Source organism: Leptopilina heterotoma, unplaced genomic scaffold (genome assembly GCF_015476425.1).
Source record: "Leptopilina heterotoma isolate Lh14 unplaced genomic scaffold, ASM1547642v1 Lhet_220, whole genome shotgun sequence".
Lineage (NCBI taxonomy): Eukaryota > Metazoa > Arthropoda > Insecta > Hymenoptera > Figitidae > Leptopilina > Leptopilina heterotoma.
The window spans coordinates 977968-999680 of record NW_025110938.1 but is presented as its reverse complement, the minus strand read 5'-3'; the positions used below and the strand labels follow the sequence as shown (position 1 = coordinate 999680).

The window sequence follows — 21713 nt, the reverse complement described above, 5'->3', positions numbered from 1 at the left end:
AAATTTTATGAAATAATTGAATTTTTCCAAAAAATATTTTAAAAATTAAAAAAAACTGAATTCTTTCATGAAATTTTATAAAATTGTATTAAAAATAATGGAATTTTTGCTAAGAATTTTACTATTTATAAATATAATTGAATTTTTTCGAAGGACTTATTAAAATTTTACGAAATAATTGAATTTTTCCAAATAATATTTTATTAATTTAAAATAAATAATAAATAAATAATTGAATTTTTGAAAAGATTTTATAACGAATTAAGAAAAAAATTGAATATAATTTTGAATATAATTGAATTTTAGCAAAGAATTTTACTTTTTGTAATTATAACAAATTGAATTGTTTTGAAGAATATATTAAAATTTCAGAAAAGAATCGAATTTTTTCGTAAAATATTATTAAAATATTTTTTTAAATTCATTTTATTCATGAAATGATATTAAAATTGTCATTAAAAATAATTTAATTTTTGCAAATATGTTACTATTTAAAAAAATAATTAAATAGTTTCAAAAAAATTTGCTAATTAAATAAATAAAGTATAATAATTATTGAAATATACAAAAACTAAATGCAGATTAATTAGCTAAATATTATTCTATATAAAAGCGCAATCATAATAAAATTACATGCTGCTGAGGTTGGAGAACTTGTTTACTAAATTTATATCCCTCCCACTCTTCGCCCACTTTCTCCATGCATCAGACATTGAACAGCTTATCTTTTGCAAAGCTCAAAATTATCTCGCATTTATAAATGTATCATTTTTTTAAATGTTAAAAATATCTCGGAAAATTTACACTTGTCATTCTAGAATATAGTCTACTTTTTTGTTATGTGATTTAAAATTCAAAAATTGAAGCTTTTAAACATTCCAAATATAAGTACTGATTTAAAAAATAAATAATAAATATATGTGTTTTTTAATATTTTAAAATAAATCTGTTACTTCTTTTGAAACAAAACAATAGAATTTTATCAAAACAGGTAAAAATAAAGTTTTAATGGTCTGAATTATTTAAAAAGTAAAGTTCGCGAATAAAATTTGTTCTATTTTTAGAATGATTAACCTCTCGAACTAAAGTAGTTTGTTTTTAAAACAATAATAATGGTTTTTATAGTATTCTCCTTTTTCAAAATATAACAAAAAATATAACAAATTTCAAAAATTATAACAAAGTTTATAAAAATTTTCCAGTTATTTATTTTTATTAACTTATTATATTTAATTTTTTTACTTATTTTTATTATTTATTTATATTATTTACTTTTATTATTTACTTTATTAATCTTTGACTCTTTGATATCTTTTTTTAATATCTTTTATAATCTATTTTTAATGCTTTCTGCTTTAATAATTTTTTTTCTAATTAAAAATGATTCGTTTCTAATTTAATTATTTGTAATTTAGCCTTAACAACAAAAAACTTTAGTGAGAAATTTTGTTGTCATATCGGAACAATAGCTTTTAAAAATTTAAATTTAAAGGAAAATGGAATTGATTCATAACTTACCGAATGGACCACTGGATGAATATCGAAAACGAGCGAGTTTCAATTGGAAATCCTTAAAATTGCATTTAGAAGGCGAAGATTTCGTTCAATCGCAAGTAAAGTCCTTTTACAATTTTTTAAAGTCACTTAATTTTCAACATCCACTGTTCTCTTCAAGCCAACAAAATAATTCACCATTTTCAGGAAAATTTATGGAACTTTATAAAAAATCGTCAAGAATTTCAGTATCCAAAAGAATCATTAAATCTCGACGATACCAGAAAAAGAGCATATCGTCAAGTGATGGCCCTCTCGAAAATCAAGGTATGAGTTCTTGTCCTTTTTTCCACATAGTTAAACTCTTCAGAGAAAATAAATTACGAATTTTTCTCTTTTTTTCTTCAGGACGATAAATTTGGAACTTGGGCCCAATGGCTCAGATTTTATGACGCTTCCATAGGACCAATTAGAAGATTATCACAGGAAGTTGTGCCAGAAGCAATTCGAGACCTAGGAACAGAACGTCATCGGAAATTAATTTCAAAATTCATAGATGGCACCGTAAGAAAACATTTTTCTCATTTAAAAAGAATTAATTCTTCCAAAAAAATTTAATTTTAAAAAGAAATAAAATAATAATTCTCCTGTATTTTTTTCCATAAAATTAAGTTTCTAGGTTGTTTATGTTTCACGGAAATAGCGCACGGTTCGAATCTTAAGGGATTAAAAACTTCAGCAACTTATAATGTGGCGACGGAAAGTTTTATTTTACACACTCCAAATTTTGAGGATGCAAAATGTTGGTCCGGACTTTTGGGTAGTGATTTTTTCCCTTTAAAGATTTTGTAATTTATTTCACAAAAAACTAAAAAATTGTTGTTATAGTTTTTATTAAATTGAAATTGAAATTATTTTTTCTAAAATTTAATCTATATTAAATTAATATTTTAAGTAGAAAATTAATTTTGAAATATTTTTTCCATACCGTTTGAATTTTGATTTTTTCCAGGAAAAACAGCGACGCATGCACTTCTCTACGCTCAATTAATTACTCCTGATGGAATAAAACACGGTCTTCATCCATTTATTGTTCCGATTCGAGATGCAGAAACACGTTTACCGCTGGCGGGATTAATTATCGGCGATATGGGCGAAAAAATTGGTCTCAATGGTTTGGACAATGGTTTCATGTTGTTTAAAAATTATTCCCTTCCTCGTGAATATCTTCTCAATAAAATTGCCGACGTATCAAAAGATGGAATCTATAGTACAAGTGTAAAAAAACAGGATAAAAGATTTGGTAAAATTTTTTATGAATTATTTCTTACTTCTTTAATATTATTATTTTACTGCTATTTTAACTAAATTTTGATATTTGAAAATTTTTGTTTCAAATTAATAAGATTTGATTTTAAATTTTTTACAAACTTTCTTTTATCATTTTTAGCGAAATTTTTGTCACCTCTTTCAACTGGACGAGTGGGAATTACTCTTCACGCGACAATGTTCTCAAGACTTGCTTTAACAATTGCCACTCGATATTGTGCTGTCAGGAGACAATTTGGTCCGAACGAAAAAGAAGAAGTGCCTGTAATTGAGTATCAAGTTCAGGTATTAATAAAAATAGTTTATTTCAAATATTTCAGTTATACTTTAATTTAATTGGAAATAGTTTTAATTAATATTAAGATATGGTTTTTTTTTTTGAAAAATTGATAATTTAAAAAAGAAAGTCAGGAGTAATGTGTATTTAGTAAATAAATATTTCAATAATAAAAATAAGTTGGTTTTAACGAATTACTTACAGCAAGGTCGTCTATTTCCTCATATTGCCACTCTTTATGCCTGGACAATTTTTGGCTATTATATTTTGAGAATGTCCGATGTGCAAACAAAGAAATCGTCACCGGCTGAAAATGCAGAAATGCACGCATTGATTTCAGCGACAAAACCTCTTTCCACTTGGAGTGCTCAAGCAGCGATTCAAGATTGCAGAGAGGCCTGTGGAGGACACGGTTATTTAAAAGGTTATTATTACTTTTCAATTATTAATTAACGAAACATCAAATTATTAATATTATTTGTATTATTATTATTATTATTATTATCATTAAAAAAAGAAAATACTTTTTGAAGTATTTGAATAAATAGTGAAAGAAGTTTTAACATATTTATATTTGAAATAAAAAATTTAAATTAGCATCTCGACTGGGAGAAATGAGAGACTCAAACGATCCTTCGGCTACTTACGAGGGAGAAAACACAGTTTTAATCCAGCAGGCGAGTAATTGGCTTTTGAATCAATGGGACAATTTTAAACGTGGAAAAGGAATTTCCACTCCACTTGGAACAGCGGGATTTATAAAAACTTCTGTTTACATTCTTTCACAAAAATTCCACGCCACTAGCATCGAGGAAACACTAAAACTCGACAGTAATTCAAATAGAACATCTAAAACAAAAAAAATTAAAATTTCCAATTTAAATTAACAAAATCATTTATACTTTAATAATTTATAATTATTTATACAAAAATTAATACTAAAAATAATTTCTAGATCTTCTCATCATGCACAAATGGCTGGTATGTTACCATCTCAAAAAAACTTACGAGCAAATGCAATTTTTAAGAAAACAAGGAATGAATTCTTTTGAAATTCGCAACAATTCACAAATGTTCTTTGCTCGCACTTTGTCTTTGGTTTATGCCGAGGTAAGAGATTTTTCAAAGAAAATAATTGACAAAACATATTAATTAAACAAATTAACAATTGATAAAATATATTCTTACATTTTTTCAGCATGCGGTGGTGAAAATTTTCATGGATCGAATCAATGATCCTGTTTTCCCCGAATCGGAACGTTGTGTTTTGAGAAAATTGTGCGCCTTATTCTCTGCATGGTGCCTCGAAAAAAGAATGTCCGACTTTTATGCCGGTGGATTTGCAAATGCAAATTCCAAACTCGACGTTTTACTTCGTGAGGGAATTGTTTCACTCAACAAGGATTTACTGAGTGAAGTTGTGGCTTTAATTGACGTTCTTGCGCCTCCAGATTTCGTTGTCAATTCTCCCCTTGGAATGTCGGATGGCGAGGTAAATTTCTGCAAAAAATGTTTAAAAATGTTTAAAGAAAATTGTGAATCAGTTTGCAAATTATTTAGTTTAATTATTTATTTACAAATTTTCCCGCTGTTATTTTCTCTAAATATTTCGACTTTTTTCAACAGATTTACAAACATTTGGAAGAGACCTTTTTCAAGGATCCGAAAAACTTCGAACGTCCATCGTGGTGGATGGAATTAAAATCAAACTTATAATTGAATTTCAAATGAAAGAAAACTTTATAAAAAGAATAAAAGTTAAATATAAAGTAAAATATTAAAGTTAAAGTTAATATTAACTGTTAAAGTAAAATATTTGTAATTTTCTAATTTTTGTAAATTAAATTTAAAAATTGTTAATAATAAAGATTTTTATTCTTCTATAAATTGCTGGATTTTTTTTCAGTACCCCTGTTGTTTTATCTTCATAACACTTTTTTCCCAAAAATTATTTCTTATTTCGAAACATTAAAATATACAATTTGAATTTAAGTTTTCACTTCATTTTTTACAAGAAAATGAAAATCCGTTTCCTTTAAAGTGATTCATAATTTCGTTTTTGTTATGAAAAAAGGACGCATTTTTCTATAAAAAGTCATTGTTCATTCATTTCATTTAGAACATTGTAAACATTTTAACTGTTATTATTGGCACACTTTTAAAAATAAGTTTTTTTCACAAACTTCATTGTCTCTTTTCTCTTTAAAGTTGTCAAATTGACTATTAAAAAAATTACAACTCAGTATGAGTTATTGATGAATGAAAGAAATGTTCATCATCTTCGGCAAACCATTGTTTATACATTTCTTCTGGATTAATATTCCAAAAACTATGAAACGACACTGGTTCACTGGAAGATATGTATCCTGCCGCATAATCAATCGCTCTTGCCTAAAAAAATAATAAATTTATGCCAGGAAATAACTTCCGTACAAAATACAAACAAAATACTAAATACAAACCTGATGAAAAGCAGGGGAGTGAGTTAAAGTGATGTCAATATTTTGAAGACATTGACCAAAGAGAAACATATCGTCAGCTATTTCTCGATGTGGACATTCACAATGTGTCGAATTAATCATTAATTTAATTACTGGTTTCGATAAAACGAGACCAGCGCCTGAAGTCAAATAATCATAACCGTCATCGTCGTTCAAACGAAAACCATAACGCTGTCCTAGTGCTACAGGATCTTTTGCATTGTAGCAAGTTAATAATTTTTGTATTCGAGCCAAACTGTGATTAAAAAATTTATTAGATTAACAATTATTTTTATTAATTTCTTTATTCATAAAGTAGAAAATTAGTAGTAAATTAGAAAACTTACCAGAAAAATTCTTATAATGAAAAAAAGTTTACCTGAGAATAGTATCATCGTCAGTAATTAGCAGCCAATCAATATTTTTTTCACTCATTACTTTGTAAGCGTGTTGTAAAATTCGATAAGTTTTTGCACAGTGTCCAGAAGTAGTTCTTGGAACCACGTGAGAATTCTTTAAACTATTGTCTGGTTTAATTTATATAGAAACATAATTATTTACAAAAACTAAAATTATTTTTTATAATACTATAATGATAGTTAAAAAAACTATTACTAATAGTAATAGTAACAGATTTTAAATCTAGATTCTATGGAATAAATTAAACTTATAGTTCATTGAAAAAAAAGAATAAATACCTTCTTCGTCCGTGTAAAATCCAATATGTTTTGCATATTTACTCCAGGTTTTTAAAATAATAGGTATTCGATCATTTCGAAATTGTTTACACGTTTTCACAGCAACGTAAATTTTTTCACTTGAAATTGGTTTATCCTGAATAAAAGAAACAAAAACAATGAATGCTTTCAAAATTATTTTGGTATAAAATGTTAATTTACAATAATGATAAAATACGTTACACAGGGATAAAATTGTCGTGGAAAAGTCGCGCATTTTCTATTAGAAACAACGCAAAATTTACTCGAGTGAGTTAAAGTTGGTCCTTTAATTATATCGTCGATATAATGAGCCAATTCATGAGAAGGATCTATAGAAAATTCCATTTGTCTGCTTTCCTGATTTGTGACAATACTAAAATTTAAATTTTACATTTTTTAATTTAATTTAAATTTACATTTTTTCTTTATACTGAAATAAGAAATCGTAGTAAAACTCTTCTTTAAAATGGTAATTTAATTTTTCATTTTCAAAGATTGTTTAAAAATTTTTAATAGGTTTCAATTTAAAATAAATAATAAATTTCACGAAAGTGAATAAAATATTAATAAAAATTTGTGATAATATTTAAATACCTGTTTAAAAAATCTTTAGTCATCGCAAAACCAGAAGCTTCATTAGGATATTTAAAAGGTGCTCTGATCTTTGCAAAATGATGAATTATAGTTAAATCATGATCAGTTAGTCCATAAGAAACCCACATATTCTGAAAAGAAATTTACGCAATTTATTATTTTTATCAATTTTTTCATTCATTGAAACAATATTATCAATTTTTTTTAAATGAAATATTGTGTGCATTAAAAAATAAATTTCTAAACACATACTTTTGATTTATATTCAGAGAGAACTTTAATGAGTTCTTGTAAATTAAATACAGTATTTTCTAAACAGAATAGAAACCATTTTTTATTAAGATAATTATATGACAAATGCGGCAATAAAGGTAAAAATGTCCATGATCCTTTAATTTGTAATTCATGTGTGAGAATCACAATTGGATAGTCCTGAAAAAATATTTAAACAATTTTCTCCTGTTAAATATCATTTTTGAACTTTTGTTTATATTGTTAGAAAATTGTTATAAATGAGTTATAGTAACAAATTAACAAAAATAGTCAAATAATAATATTAAAATAATTAAAATAAGTGAGATAAAGAAATCATGAAAGAAAAAAATACCTTTTCCATAGAATCAGCTTGTGTATAAATATTTTTTTGCAATAATTCAGCATGTGCTTTATGATAAGGATTTGATTGACTCATAATTACTATCACTAAATCTGACGGTTCTAGAAATTAATTATTTATTATTGAAACATTTAATTACATTATTATTATTTAACAATTAATATTTAACACCTCAATTTAAAAGAATAAATTTTCAAATAATAAACATACCCAAAGAATTGTTGACATCCTGGGAAATAATTTGTCCGACTTGTAGACAAATTATCAAGACGAAAAGATTCATTTTCTTATAAAAAAACTGCAAACTCCTTTTTAGTTTTTTTTTAAACTTACATAGAATCCTACTAATAGAAAACTGTTGTTCTAAAAATAAAGTTTTTCAATTTATAATGAATCACAATTACAATTAATTGCGACAAAGAATATATTTCACAGAAATTTTATTTTAATTCGGTTTATCCTATAATTACCAAAAGCCCGCGGACTTTTTAACCTCAAAAATATCAAAGTTCATATAACTTCGAGCACTTGGAAAAATTCATTAAATAAAGTATTTAGATCGCTAATATTAACTCTCCAACTATTAATGTCAATATTTAGAGAGTCGTTTACAAACGTAAAAGTAAATTAGAGCATAAAACTTGTAAAAAATACCAAAAATAAAGACATACCTCAAAACACCGGTTGTTGACATCGAAAAAGTACTCATCCAATCTCGAATAACAAAACACTGTTAAAAACTTAAATTACTTAAAATAAATACTTTAAATTAAAGTTCTACGACACATTAAACATTCCTCAATAATTGTAAACATTACACAAAGAAATTAATATAATAAATCTTTGAAAATCTTTGTTATTTATCGGCAAACAAACAAACGTTAATGTGGAAAGCAATGCTGCTAACTTCATTATGTATACAAATAAAACTGCGCATGCCTGACTAGACTATTTTTATTGGTCCAAAAAACGTGCGCGATTAATTTAAATACTCAAAACCGAAAGTTCAACTTTCCGAATGTTCAAATCAATCAAACCCCGAAAGTTTAAATCCGAGTGTTCAAAACCTTGAAAGTTCAACTCCCCGAATAATAAAAATCTCGATAAAGTTTAAATTCCTGAATGTTCAAAACGAGAAAATTGCAATAAAGCTGTGTTCACAATAGGTAATTTTCTCCAGGTTTTCTTTGCGCGCGAAATTTAAAACCTATTTTTAAACGTGCTATTTTTAAAATTCTATTTTTTCCCGCCTAATTTCTAGTTGGTATCATTGAATATTTTGATTTTCTTCTATTGGTACACATGCGTTGATAACTTTTCTCAAATTCTTACTTGTTTTTCTCTTAATTTATAACCTATTGTTAAACAAATTAAATAAATAACTGTGCTCGTTTAAAAAAATATCTCTAAATATCAATCACTCGATATTGAATGAAAGTAAATTTAAATAAAACTGTAGAAATTAATTTTTAATATTGATAAAATTCAAAAGTGACGGAAGGACGTGAATGTTGACAAAGAATTGAATTCCCGGTGGAAGTGCATTGTCTACAGTGCAAAAGGTTCCTTGGTGTTTCTCTATATAGGTAAAAGGAAAGTGTATAGATAAAAATTCCGTGATCGTGGAATCTCCAATTGTTGACCCGTCGTCGTTCATCGTTTTGTGATAGTTTTGGATAATAAATAATTTCAGTGAAATTTGTTGAATCTTAAACGTTTGTTAAAGTTTTATGCAGCTAATTTTTCAATCAACGCTCGTTGACAGATCAAGCGCGGGCGCACGATGAGCTTCCTATTGTAAGTTTTCCATTTATTATAACCAACTTTCTTTTACCTCACGCAAGAAATACAAGGACAAAAGTCTGAATCATTTTTTTGAGAAAAATTTTCCTTTTGTTTATTATTGTTATTGTTGTAAACAAATGAAAGGGAGTTAGAATGTTGAGTTATTTGCGAAGAAAAAGAGAATGAATGTATGGCAAAAATTGACCGGTCATTGTACGATTGACAGAACGACGACAGTAAAATAATTTCCTCTCCCTTCCTTTCGCAGACGAGTGGTCTGTAAAATTTAAGTTTCTTGACCTGAACAGGACTGAATCATTTTGTGTTTCGTCGCCTTGAAATAGTGAACGCGATTTTATATTGTCTTGATTCTTTTTTTTACTTTTATTTCCGCCTTTTGGTCGCGTAATATATTAATGACTCAAACGTTTAATATATATTATACGAATCATCTTGCTTCGAGAAGTAATTGCTCTACTCCACTCTTGTTTCTATAAATAGATTCAGAAGTAACGATATATGTATACAAATATACATGCAGTTTTAATTTTTTTCATCTCCTTTTGTGATATTTTATTCTGATTTATTATATACGTGAATACGAATGACTTGGAGCAAACAGAAAACTTGTTATTCTAATCAGCTGTTTGCAGACGTGCTATAAAGGCACTATTCCAAAATCGATATAAATGCTTCTTGTTCGACTTCTATGTCCTCACAGGTTGTGTGCTTTTTTTCTTTTTTTATTCATTTCTATTCTATCTCTTCTTCATTAATGTTATTTCACTATTTTTTATTGAAATAGAATTAATCTCTTAGATAATACAGTACTCTTTGTTTTCATTTTTTGTTTCAAAACAGTAAAATGAGAACTTGCTTTTATTTTTCAAAAGGGTATTCTTTATGATGTTCTCTTCCAAACCAAAAAATCATTTTTTAACACTTTTGTATAAAATCTTCAAAATTTAACACTATTAACATCATTTTTACAAAATTTACAAATATCTGACGAAATTTGCCGCATTATCAGATAGAAAGCCTATTATTATTTCTTGGACTAAAAATTCAATTTTTAATTTAAATTAATAATTATTTCACACCATCTTTTTTGTTTCAAAAGAATTTTGAGTTTTTTCAAAAGAATTTTACATTGCATTCAAAGTAAAGTATATTTTGAAATTTCATCACGTTTTGTTTCTCATATCTGACAAGTGTTTCATCTTAAAATATAATAATACTTGTTGAAATTTTATCAAAATGATTGTTTCTTCAGAAAAAAATGTATTGTAAAAATAATTATTTCTCTTTTTATGGAAATTATTTTTTTAAATTATTATTTTTGTTAAAAAAATTGACTTGTTTAAATTATTTTTTTTTATTATCGATGGTATTTTTTTTGCAAGAGACAATTTAGTTTTTTTTTATTTTCTGTATGTAGAGCACATCATTATTATAATTTTATTTAATTCGAGGTCGACGTGATTTTCAGAGGTCTTAAATTAACTATATATATATTACACTCAGCTCTCTCCTACGCTCATTACTCACCTACTTATCGTTTTAATATTATTTTTCTACAATGCGGGTTGTTCGTAGAAAAATATTGATACTGTAGTTTACTATTTTTGTTTATTTTCTCTGAATTTATGTATTTTTTATTGTAAAGTTAGGCACAAAATTTTAAACTCAAATTTTGTATTCTTTGTTTTAAAAATTCTTCGCAGAAATTCAATTATGTTCAAAAATTTAAAAACAAATTCTCGCCAAAATTTCAATTATCTTTATAAATAATCAAATTCTTCTTCGAAATTCAATTATTTTTCTAAAAATTTTAATAAAATTCGTGGCAAAATTCCACAGGAATTTCAATTATTTACAAAATTTTAAATAAATTTCTTGGTAATAATTCAATTATTTTCATAAGTAATAAAATTTCCACGCAGGAATTCAATTATTTTTAAAAGTAATAAAATTCTTCGCAGAAATTCAATTATTTTAGAAAAATTTTAATAACATTCGTGGGGAAATTTTAATTATTTTTGATACAATTTTAATCGAATTCCTCGAAAATATTTAAATATTTGTGGCAACCCTGAATAATAATAAATTATTTCTTGTGTCACTATTTTTCTTCTGGTAGTTTTTTCAAGTTTTATATTTTAATTTTTCATCGTTAATTCAATTCAAAGTTATGAATTGTCATTATTTTCTTTTATGCTCATATAATTTAACTGTATTTCCTGTTGGCTTTTGTATTTCATTACTGGGGTACATTTTTATTTAGAACAATGAAGAGAAAGTTTGCCTGTTAAAAAAATATTCCAAATATATCACTCTATAAATATAACGTTTTTAAATATTCAAATTTTTTTGAATTTATTAGCAATGAAAATTATTAGAAATATTGCAAATTTTTTCCAATGAAAGATTAACTAACGAGGAATAAAAATTATTATTTTTCTAGTGGAAGCCGTTCTTCAAAGACCTTTAAGCCGAAGAAAAATATTCCCGAGGGAACACATCAGTATGATTTAATGAAACATGCGGCCGCAACGCTTGGATCGGGAAATTTGCGACTTGCAGTTATGCTTCCTGAAGGAGAAGATTTAAATGAATGGGTCGCCGTTAATAGTAAGAACAGAAATTTATTAAGAATTGAAAATTTCTTTCAAAAGAATATTTAAGAAAATAACAATTCTTTTTTCATTTTTGCAGCTGTCGATTTTTTCAATCAAATCAATATGTTGTATGGCACAATCACAGAATTTTGCACAGAAGAAAGTTGCTCGATTATGTCGGCGGGACCAAAATATGAATACCATTGGGCCGATGGTCACACAGTGAAGAAACCAATAAAATGTTCAGCACCCAAATATATTGATTATTTAATGACATGGGTGCAAGATCAATTAGATGACGAGACACTTTTCCCTTCGAAAATTGGTAATTTTTCTTAAAAACAATATTTTTCGTGCTAAATTATAAATAGATGAAAAATAATTAACGAATACAAATTTTTCCAGGCGTACCTTTTCCGAAAAATTTCCTCTCAATCGCTAAAACAATATTGAAGAGATTGTTCCGAGTTTATGCGCACATTTATCATCAACATTTTAGTGAAGTTGTTCAACTCGGCGAAGAAGCGCATTTAAATACGTCTTTCAAACATTTCATATTTTTCGTTCAGGTGAGTTTTTTATTTCCATATTTTTCTACTGCAGGCCTCGCACTCATTTACTATTTAATTTTTTTTCGTTTTGCTACTATTTGGACACTGTTTTTTTATTTGTTACACTAAAAGCTACTTTTTTCCATGTTTGAGAATTTAAACTAAGCTTTAAATTTGTTAACAGTTGAAAAAACAAAATTATTTTTAAAAAATTTAATAAAGTTATTTAAGACAGAATTTTTCTAATGTTTTTCGAAAAAATCAATTATTTTAAGAAATTTTTATAAAATTCTTCTCATGAATACAATTATTTTTTAAAATTTTAATAATAATCGTTGCAAGAATTCAATTATCTTCACAAATAATAAAATTCGTCGCAAGAATTTAATTATTTTCAAAAGTATAATAAAATTCTTCGCATAAATTTAATTATGGTCAAAGATTAGAAAAATTTCTCGTCGAATTTTCAATTAACTTAATAAATGATAAAATTCTTCTCCTGAAAATTCAATTATTTTCAAAAACTTTTTTTTCTTCATAAACATTCAATTATTTTCATAAATAAAAAAATTTTCACAGGACTTCAATTATTTAAAATACAATTATTCTAATATTTTTCGAAAAAAATCAATTATTTAAATAGATTTTTATAAAATTCTTTGCAAGAATTCAATTATTTTTATAAATATTAAAACTCATCGCAAGATTTCAATTATTTTGAATACAATTTTAATCAAATTCCTCGAAAAGTGTATCTAATTATTCTTAAAAATTTTAATGAAATTCTTTGAAAAAATTCAATTATATTTTAAAAATTTTAATAAAATTTTTCGAAAGAATTCAATTATTTAAAAAATTTTTTAATGGAATTCTTTATAATAATTGAATTGTTTTCAATATAATTTTAATAAAATTTTTCGAAAGAATTCAATTATTTTCTAAATTTTCAATAAATCTTTCGAAACAATTCAATTACATTTATAAATATGTAGTAAAATTCTTTACAAAAATTCAATTATTTTCAATAAAATTTCACGAAAGAATTCAATTTTTTTCTAAATTTATTATAAAATGTTTCAAAAGAACTCAATTATTGTCTCAAATTTTAATAAAATCTTTGCAAAAATTCAATTGTTTTTAATATAATTTTAATAAAATATCAAGAAAAAATTCAATTGAAAAAAATTTTAAATAACATTTCTCGAAAAAATTCAATTATTTTCTAAAATTTTAATAAATCCTTCGAAACAATTCAATTATTTTTTTAAATATTAGAATCTTTGCAGACATTCAATTATTTTCTCAAATTTTAATAAATTCTTTGCTAAAATTCAATTATTTTTAATACAATTTTAATAACTTTTCATGAAAGAATTCAATTTTAAATAATATTTTTCGAAAAAATACAATTATTTTCTAAAATTTGAATAAAATGTTTGGAAAAATTCAATTATTTACAAAAATTTGATATAATTTGTTTCTTAGAGTGTAATAATTATTTTCAATTCATTTTCAATTACATTTCTTGAATGAATTTAATTATTATCAAAAATTTTCATGCAATTCTTCGTAAAAATTCAATTATTTTATAAAATGTTTATAAAGTTCTTTATAAGAATTCAAATTTAAGAAATATTCAATTATGATTATGATTATGATTATGATTAAAGTTTTGAATAATTTTATTTATATTCAACAAAAGAATGATTGAATTTTGAAAGATGCTTTTTTAATTTTTAGAAATAGTTAAATTTCGAAAATGTGTTACATTGAAGTCATTTGAAATATTTTAATTCCTGTAGACAAAATAAATATGTATTTAAATATTTATTTTCAAAAATTATTCTATTTTCGAATGTAACTAATTATAAAAAAGTTGAGTCGACAAGTTTAATTTTTCGATAGATACTTTTTTACTACCTTTTTTCTGTCTTTATGCTACTTTTTGCTACTTTTTTTAAAATTATTTATTGAGTACGAAGCCTGCTACTGAAATATTTTTTACCTTTTTTGTAATTTCAAATAGAAAAAATGTACAATAATAGAAAATTTGCAATTTTACTCTATTGAATTAATTTCCAATTGGAAAATTTAAAAATCAGGAATTCAATTTGATTGAACGAAGAGAATTGGCACCTCTCCAAGAATTGATAGAAAAACTTACTGCAAAGGAAGGTCGATGAACGCAACCTTTGCTCCGCCGAAATACTGTGAAACTTCTCCAAAGAATCTCAACTGTGCTGTTTCCGTTAATGATCACCGTAATAATTACGCATATATTATTTAATTAATCAATTTCAATTTTCAACAAACAAAAAAAAAGCAAATTTACATATTTTTTTTTTGTTTCACAAAGAACAAAGCATTTTTTTATCCAGATTTTTTTTGTGTTTTATAAAACATTTTATCGAATTGGTAATGGTTTTAAAAGTTTTTTTTAAATCCTAGCAGCGTAGTTACTGAGATTATTATCTGAATTTATAAAATTTTCAGTCGCTGGAAAAATAAGAACTATAAAATTTTATATTTTCAATAACCTCGAGCCTTAAAGTTATGAAAAATGCTATGAACCTCTGCCGTTTGTACTTGATTATATAATGTAACGATTTACACTCTATATTTTAATAATACAGCTAAATAGAGTCGGCTTTTTTTATAAGCATTCGATTTTTGATGAATAGTAATTTCTTTGTTATATAGAATTTGTTGCATTATCGGCACGTCGTAGCTACAAATTGAAATAAGATATCGAGACGCACACACGATTATTCTTCAAAAGAAACACTTATTCAATATTTTATTGAATAGAGCTTCTGAATCCTAGTAGTAAAGAAAATTCTTTTCTTATTATTTTGAGGAATGTTCGCATGTGATCCGAGGGAAAAAAATCGTGAGATATCGATAGTTTTATGAACTGAAAAATGAAGAAAAAGAAGTTCATTTTTAGAAATTTACTATCGCACCGCGCTTGGTATGTAAAGGGTATTAGGTTAGAAATCTATTAACGATATTTAATAATTGTATTGTTATTATGTAGCGTCGACGTATCGAAAGCCCCTAGGATAACGATTATACACTTTTTTTCCCTCCTAGACGTTTAAAGCGCGTTGATAAAATTTGATGTCGACGTATTCGAAAAAAATTTTTCTTCAAATAGTTGGTCTTCGAACAGCATTCAATTGTATATTAAGGGCACTTTCACCTGCCCTCCATATACCTTAAATGCTTATAATTATTAAGCAAAGAAGTAAAAAAAATTTACAATTATTGTCATCGCATAAATAAGTTTTGCTTACTTTTTTTTCCATCGTGGAAAATAAGAGTCGTTGAAAACGAATTACACGTATATATTTTCCGAATTCATCCGAATTGGCTAAATGGCCAAGGGAAAAATATTGATATTTTATATACAGTATGTACTGATAAAATAGATATCGAAGAGAGTGAGCTAATTTACAAGAAAATATATTTAAGCTTTATTTTTGTTTTTAAACAATTTTTTTTAATTATTTAAAATTTTTTTTCTGTTTTTCACTCTTTTGTTTCAATCACGATTTTAAATCAGTGAACAATGTATAATGGGTCCATTTGTGTGTTAATAATGTAGCTGTGAAAAAAATGTAATTTTAACATTATTAAGGCGACGTTTATAATGCGACACAATTTTTTTTTTACATCCGAACTTGACGTTTGAATTTTTAAAAATTTACTGTTTTCGTTTTTGAAAACAATAATTAGGATTTTTTTTTATTTACTCTTTTATTTTTGTGGTAAAATATTTACAAATATTTTTTTTATATTTTTTCTATTTTTGTGTCGCACGTCAAATTTACAAATTCACACACGAGACAAGAAATTCAGAATTAAAAAATGAGATTTTTTTTATTTCAAATTTTTAAGGATAATTTTATTTTATTGCGTTTTTAATATCGTGAAAGTAATCAAATTTGAAAGCTGTGAAAAAGTGAATTTCAAATTTGAAAGCGCATGAAATTGATTTTTTTCTAAAAAAAAAGAAAATAATTACCTGTACGAACAGAATAGATCTTTAGTCTTTATTAATACGTCTATAATTTAAGAATGTTCTCGCCGAACGATAGTAAATCGTAACGAAAAGTTTGTGATTTTTATGAATGTAGGATTATGAAACTAAAAAAAGAAATCGTTAGAAAAGTATACGAATAATTGTTACATTTTTGTACTTAAAGAATTGATTTAATTGTACTAATTCTTTAGCAAAAAAAAAAAAGAAAAAAACGATCGTTCTTGTAGGCAAATTATTTTCATTATTTAAATAACGCACACTTTTTTAATTTAAATAATTTGAACAAGTTCGCTACAGGTATATAAATAATTTAGCGCTGGCTTAAAATTGATTAATATTTAAAAAAATCCAAACAAGAAAAAATTTCAATTCATTGCTTTCATAAATTTTCAAATGTTGTTCACTAGCTTTTGTTGAAAAACTGCTGTAATTTTTTTTTTTATTTATATTTTTTATGGAGTGTGGAAAAAAGCACCGAATTAAGCGATTTCGACAAATTTAATCCTTTAATCGTCGGTGATAAATTTGTGCAATGTAAATAGTATTTTTTCCAATAAATGAAAGATCGATGTAGTAAATTTGATGTAAATTTATTTATCCATTTTAAATAGCAATAGAATTAGAAATTTAACTCTATACTAATTATTGTCTATTTAAGAAAAAAATGTTTTAGCGAAAAATTGGTCTACACGTTTTGTTGGCAAATCGTTTAGATTTGAAATGAAATCGAATTGGCAAGGGATATAGACGAAAAAGACGTCTTGGTTTTAAAGAATATGGTGAATGATAAAATTGTTGATAACATTCTGAACAAATTGGTTGTAAATCACAATGTTTGCAATAATTTTCTTCAATATTAAAAATTGCTTTTGAATTAATGCCAATTTCGCTATCTTTCGAATAATTTGGCAAATTTGTAGATTTTTGATGAAGACAAATCCATTGGAAGAATTGAAAAAATTGTTTCATTCGTGATTTTTTTATTCTGAATGAATATTCTTGATCATCGTAATAACATTCGCAAAAATTTTCACATTTGTCAAATTTTTCTTCAATAAATTCATGACACTTTTCATCTGCTTCGTCGAATTTTTGACAAATTTTGCAAAACATGTTTTTTCTCATAAAATATTTATTTAAAGGGAAATTATTGTAATGGATAAATTTTTGAAAGACGTTTTAAAGACATTTCGTTCACATTTTGTTCACATTTTGTTCGTTTACGATTTTTAATTTTAATTTTTAAATTTGTTTCATATTCTACGAGCTTTATTTTTTGAAAACAAAAAGCAATCGTGATTTATTGTCATCGTTCCCACCAATTTTATTTACAAAAATGGAAAATTTGAAATCGTCACTGCGCAAGTTTATAGAATTTTGTACTAGACAATTATTACTATTCAAAATTTATGTTTGTTTCGTCGAAGTTGAATTTGGAAGAAGTATAATTTAAAGTGCGTGTGTGTACTTTTATTTTTCAACAATGGAAAAATTTTATTTTACAACAGAACAACTTGAAAATACTCCAAGCACAAAAGATGGTATTTTTATTGATGATGAAATAAAATATCGAGTAAGAATTGCAACATTTTTACAAGCTTTGGGAGAAAAATTGAAAACGTATCCTTTTCAAAAATTATAATCAATACTTTAAGATTGTGATTGATTGTATCTATTATTTGATTTCGTAAACAAATGTTCCGTTTGTGTATATGTGTACAAATTATGAATGAGAAATATACGAAATGAAAGATTTACAGAAATTTAATTAAATGATTTTTAATATTAATTTCGATATTAAAAATATAATTGTAATTTAATTGAATTTCTTTATTTTATTTCTTTATTCAATGTAATTTTTTTATTTAATTAAATTTCTTCTTTATTTTAAAGAAAATTATAATTTTCCTTGATTTTGATGAAAATAGTCCACAATTGTGTATTAACACTGCTATTGTATTTGTGAAAAGATTTTTTATGTATCATTCAATGAAGAAGTGTGATAAACACAAAATTTCGCTTGCCGCTTTATTTTTAGCGTGTAAAAGTGAAAATTCGTCAGTAAAATTGGAACAAATGATTCAATATTACTTAAAATTTGTATCTCCGTATAAAAAACATGGTGTTAATTCAGAAGTAAGTGTAACTTTAGAATTTTAATTCCGAATTTATAGAATTTTAATGTTTCGTATTCTTTCAGGAATTCAAAGAGGAACTCGAGTGTTTGAAATTCAATGAATTCTTAATTCTGATGACTTTGGGATTTGAAGTTATAATTGAACATCCTCATCTTCATATTGTTAAAAACGCTTCTCTTTTTCGAGGTATTTATTTAATATATAAAAATTACAAATTAAATATTTATATTTTTGGAAAAAAATAAATTATATTTCATTATAATCTATATTAATAATTGTTGTACATATTTCGGAATGTTTTGAAAGAATTTTATTTAAAATTTTTAAAATAATTGGATTCAATCGAAAACTTTTATTAAAACGTTTAAAATAATTAATTTTCTTCAAAATTTTATCAAAACTGTTGAAAATAATTGAATTTTATTTAATATTTTGAAAAATAATTGAATTCCTTTAAAGAATAATTGAAATTGAAAAATAATTGAATTTTTTCAAAAAATTTTACTAAAAATTGGAAAAAATTGAATTAAATCCTTCCGTGAAATTTTATTAAAATTGTATTAAAATTAATTGTATTTAATAAAAATTTTGGAATATAGTTAAATTCTTTAAAGAAATTTTATTCAAAATTCTGAGAAATTATTTTTTAAAATTCTATAAAAAGAAATTTAATTTTTCAAGAATTTCATTTAAAAAATTGACATACCTAATAAATTGAATTTTAAATATATTTAAAATAAATTTTACAGACAATTTTAGAAATAATTGAATTTCTGAGATTAACTCTAATTTTAGAATTTTCTTAAATTATTTTTTAAATGAATTTTGGAATTATAATTGAAATTTCTGAAGTTTTAAATAAGATATTTAAATATTTTTCAAGAAATTTATTAATTACTTTGAAAATAAAGGGATTTTTTAAGGAATTTTACAGAAAAGAAGATTTTAAATAACCAGAAGGAAACGAGAAGGAAAAAATTAAAATAATTGAAAATAATTGAATGTTTGCAAAGACTTTACTATTTAAAAAAATAATTGAATTGTTTCAATGGTTTTATTCAAATTTTAGAAAATAATTGAATTCTTTCGTGAAATTTTATTAAAATTGTATTGAAAATAATTCCATTCCTGCGAAGAATTTTACTATTTATAAAAACAATTGAATTCTTCCGAAGAATGTTGTTATTTATGAAAATAATTGAATTCTTGCGAAGAATTCAATTAGAATTAAAGAAAATATATATAAATAAATATAAATTAAAATTTGAAAATAAAAAATTTTGTAATTTGCATAATAATAAATTGAATATCACGTTCCGCGCGTAACATTTGCTAGTTATTTAAATAAATAAAAAAATTTTTTTGTTCCTAATTCAGTGAGTAAAGATGTCATAAAATTGGCTTACTTCACGGCTTCCAAAAGGTAATTTTCAAAAAGAAATTTTAAATTTTAATTCTCTTGTAAATTTTCTAATTTTCAGAAAAGTTTTTTTAATATAATTGTATTTTTTCAGTTTACATCTGACGTCATTGTGTTTACAATTCACACCAAAAATCGTAGCCTGCTTCTCAATTCATTTAGCTGCCTTGAAATTCCAAGTAAAGGTAAATTTTCTTCACTTTATTTACAAGTAAAAATAATATTTCTCCAATTTTTCGCAATTTAAAAAAAAATTCTCTTACAGATTCCAGATGTGGAAAAAAATCAACCATGGTTTTCACTTATCGAGAAGAATATGACTCATAAACTTTTGGACGATTTAACGGAAAGTTATTCTGAATTATTTGAAAATCATGAACCGTGGTCGAGTGTGGCTAAAAAAATGACAGAGATTCAAGCTCCAAAATTAAATCTCAATTTGAGTATTGGAATTACGAGGAAACAATTATCATCAGATCTTCTTGATGAATCATCAATTTTGAATGAATCCAAAAATCAAAATTTGCATTCGTCACTTAACGCCAGTCAGAAGAATTTATCAAAAAATAACGAAACTGGAATGTCATCAACACTCAATAATCTCCAATTAAAATTCAACAATCACGTGACATATTTTTCAACACCAAATCGAGAAATTTTACAAACACTATTGCGTCACAATGAAAAAGAAATTCATCTTCAATCACCAATCTTTAGTACAATAAATTATCTCGAGAGTCGGAATAATTTACTTCTTTCCAGTTTTGATGAAAATCTCCATTTCTCTTCATCTCAGAATAATCATTCAACACCGAAAATTACATCGATTCCTTTCAATTATAATCATCAATTAACACCGGTCATGAAAAAAGATAAAATGGACGAAATTTGTCCCAAGGAGAATTATCAACCGAGACGTAATTTCTTAAAAAATTTAGAAACATCAAATATTGATCACTTGATTAATAGCAATCATGAAGGGGCAAATTATTTTTCCGATCATCAATCTAAGGGAATTAATTATAATTCTGAAATTCGTGAAATTTGGCAACCGTTTCTTCCCCAAATTAATCATGATTTTAAAAAAAATGAGAGATGTCAGAAAATGTCAATAAAACGACAATCTTACGATTTAAATGATTCCATTATGAATAAACGTCGTTGTTTATCTAATGTTGATACATTCCAAAGTACCACACCACAATATAAATTTAATTTTTTTCAACCGTAAAGATTCTGGAAAGAAAAAGTTAATATGTACTTCTTCCAAATAATAGACTGTGATATTTTTAAAATTATATATACGTATTAAAAATCAGAGTTCTTTAAAACGACAAACAATCATTTTTCTATTCTTTGTCGATATATTATTATTATAAAAAGACATTTGTTTTCATTAAAGCGGATTTGTAAAGGGTGAAAAAAAATTATGTATAATTAAGCAATTTTGTAATTTAAATGTTTTTATTGAAATGTAACTTCTAGTACCAAATTTAATATTTTCTTTTATTTTTATTGAATTTTTTTTTACTGTTAGGTATTTATTCATTTAAAAAAAAATTGTGCTAGATATTTTGTTTCGTAACATTTTTAATAATTTTTCTTTTTAAAAATTTTCAATTTTAAAATTAATGTATTAAAAATCAT

General features: G+C 24.8%; 4 protein-coding genes across 6 annotated transcripts; 3 read left to right on the top strand and 1 right to left on the bottom strand.

Annotated features, from left to right (window-relative positions):
- The first annotated feature begins 766 nt into the window (after positions 1–766).
- LOC122502115 (peroxisomal acyl-coenzyme A oxidase 3-like) lies at positions 767–4887 on the top strand. Of its 2 annotated transcripts, none has more exons than XM_043612018.1 (12): positions 767–991; positions 1416–1613; positions 1702–1821; positions 1903–2058; positions 2167–2314; positions 2507–2797; positions 2945–3108; positions 3305–3524; positions 3698–3931; positions 4056–4210; positions 4299–4592; positions 4727–4887. In XM_043612018.1, the coding sequence occupies exons 2-12, from the start codon at positions 1497–1499 to the stop codon at positions 4814–4816; spliced, it is 1989 nt and encodes a 662-aa protein (XP_043467953.1). In that variant the 5' UTR covers positions 767–991; positions 1416–1496; the 3' UTR covers positions 4817–4887. The 2 variants fall into 2 exon arrangements, with proteins under 2 accessions (XP_043467953.1, XP_043467952.1); XM_043612017.1 differs by having other exon boundaries at positions 768–991; positions 1493–1613.
- Positions 4888–4953: 66 nt separating this feature from the next.
- Positions 4954–8423, bottom strand: LOC122502116 (beta-1,3-glucosyltransferase). The gene is made up of 10 exons (XM_043612019.1): positions 8181–8423; positions 7720–7872; positions 7501–7610; positions 7146–7325; positions 6894–7024; positions 6501–6672; positions 6279–6414; positions 5960–6107; positions 5563–5836; positions 4954–5491 (listed from the first exon to the last, which is right to left on the bottom strand). The coding sequence occupies exons 2-10, from the start codon at positions 7790–7792 to the stop codon at positions 5333–5335; spliced, it is 1383 nt and encodes a 460-aa protein (XP_043467954.1). The 5' UTR covers positions 7793–7872; positions 8181–8423; the 3' UTR covers positions 4954–5332.
- Positions 8424–9050: 627 nt separating this feature from the next.
- On the top strand, positions 9051–16231 carry LOC122502091 (MOB kinase activator-like 1). Of its 2 annotated transcripts, none has more exons than XM_043611982.1 (5): positions 9051–9306; positions 11759–11925; positions 12010–12237; positions 12318–12481; positions 14566–16231. In XM_043611982.1, exons 1-5 carry the CDS (start codon positions 9293–9295, stop codon positions 14644–14646), a joined length of 654 nt encoding a protein of 217 aa, XP_043467917.1. In that variant the 5' UTR covers positions 9051–9292; the 3' UTR covers positions 14647–16231. The 2 variants fall into 2 exon arrangements, with proteins under 2 accessions (XP_043467917.1, XP_043467916.1); XM_043611981.1 differs by lacking the exon at positions 9051–9306 and adding an exon at positions 9829–10015.
- Positions 16232–17892: 1661 nt separating this feature from the next.
- LOC122502090 (cyclin-T1-2-like) lies at positions 17893–21563 on the top strand. Its single transcript, XM_043611980.1, has 6 exons — positions 17893–18128; positions 18437–18644; positions 18709–18832; positions 20024–20069; positions 20161–20251; positions 20332–21563. The coding sequence occupies exons 1-6, from the start codon at positions 17992–17994 to the stop codon at positions 21295–21297; spliced, it is 1572 nt and encodes a 523-aa protein (XP_043467915.1). The 5' UTR covers positions 17893–17991; the 3' UTR covers positions 21298–21563.
- Positions 21564–21713: the final 150 nt, after the last annotated feature.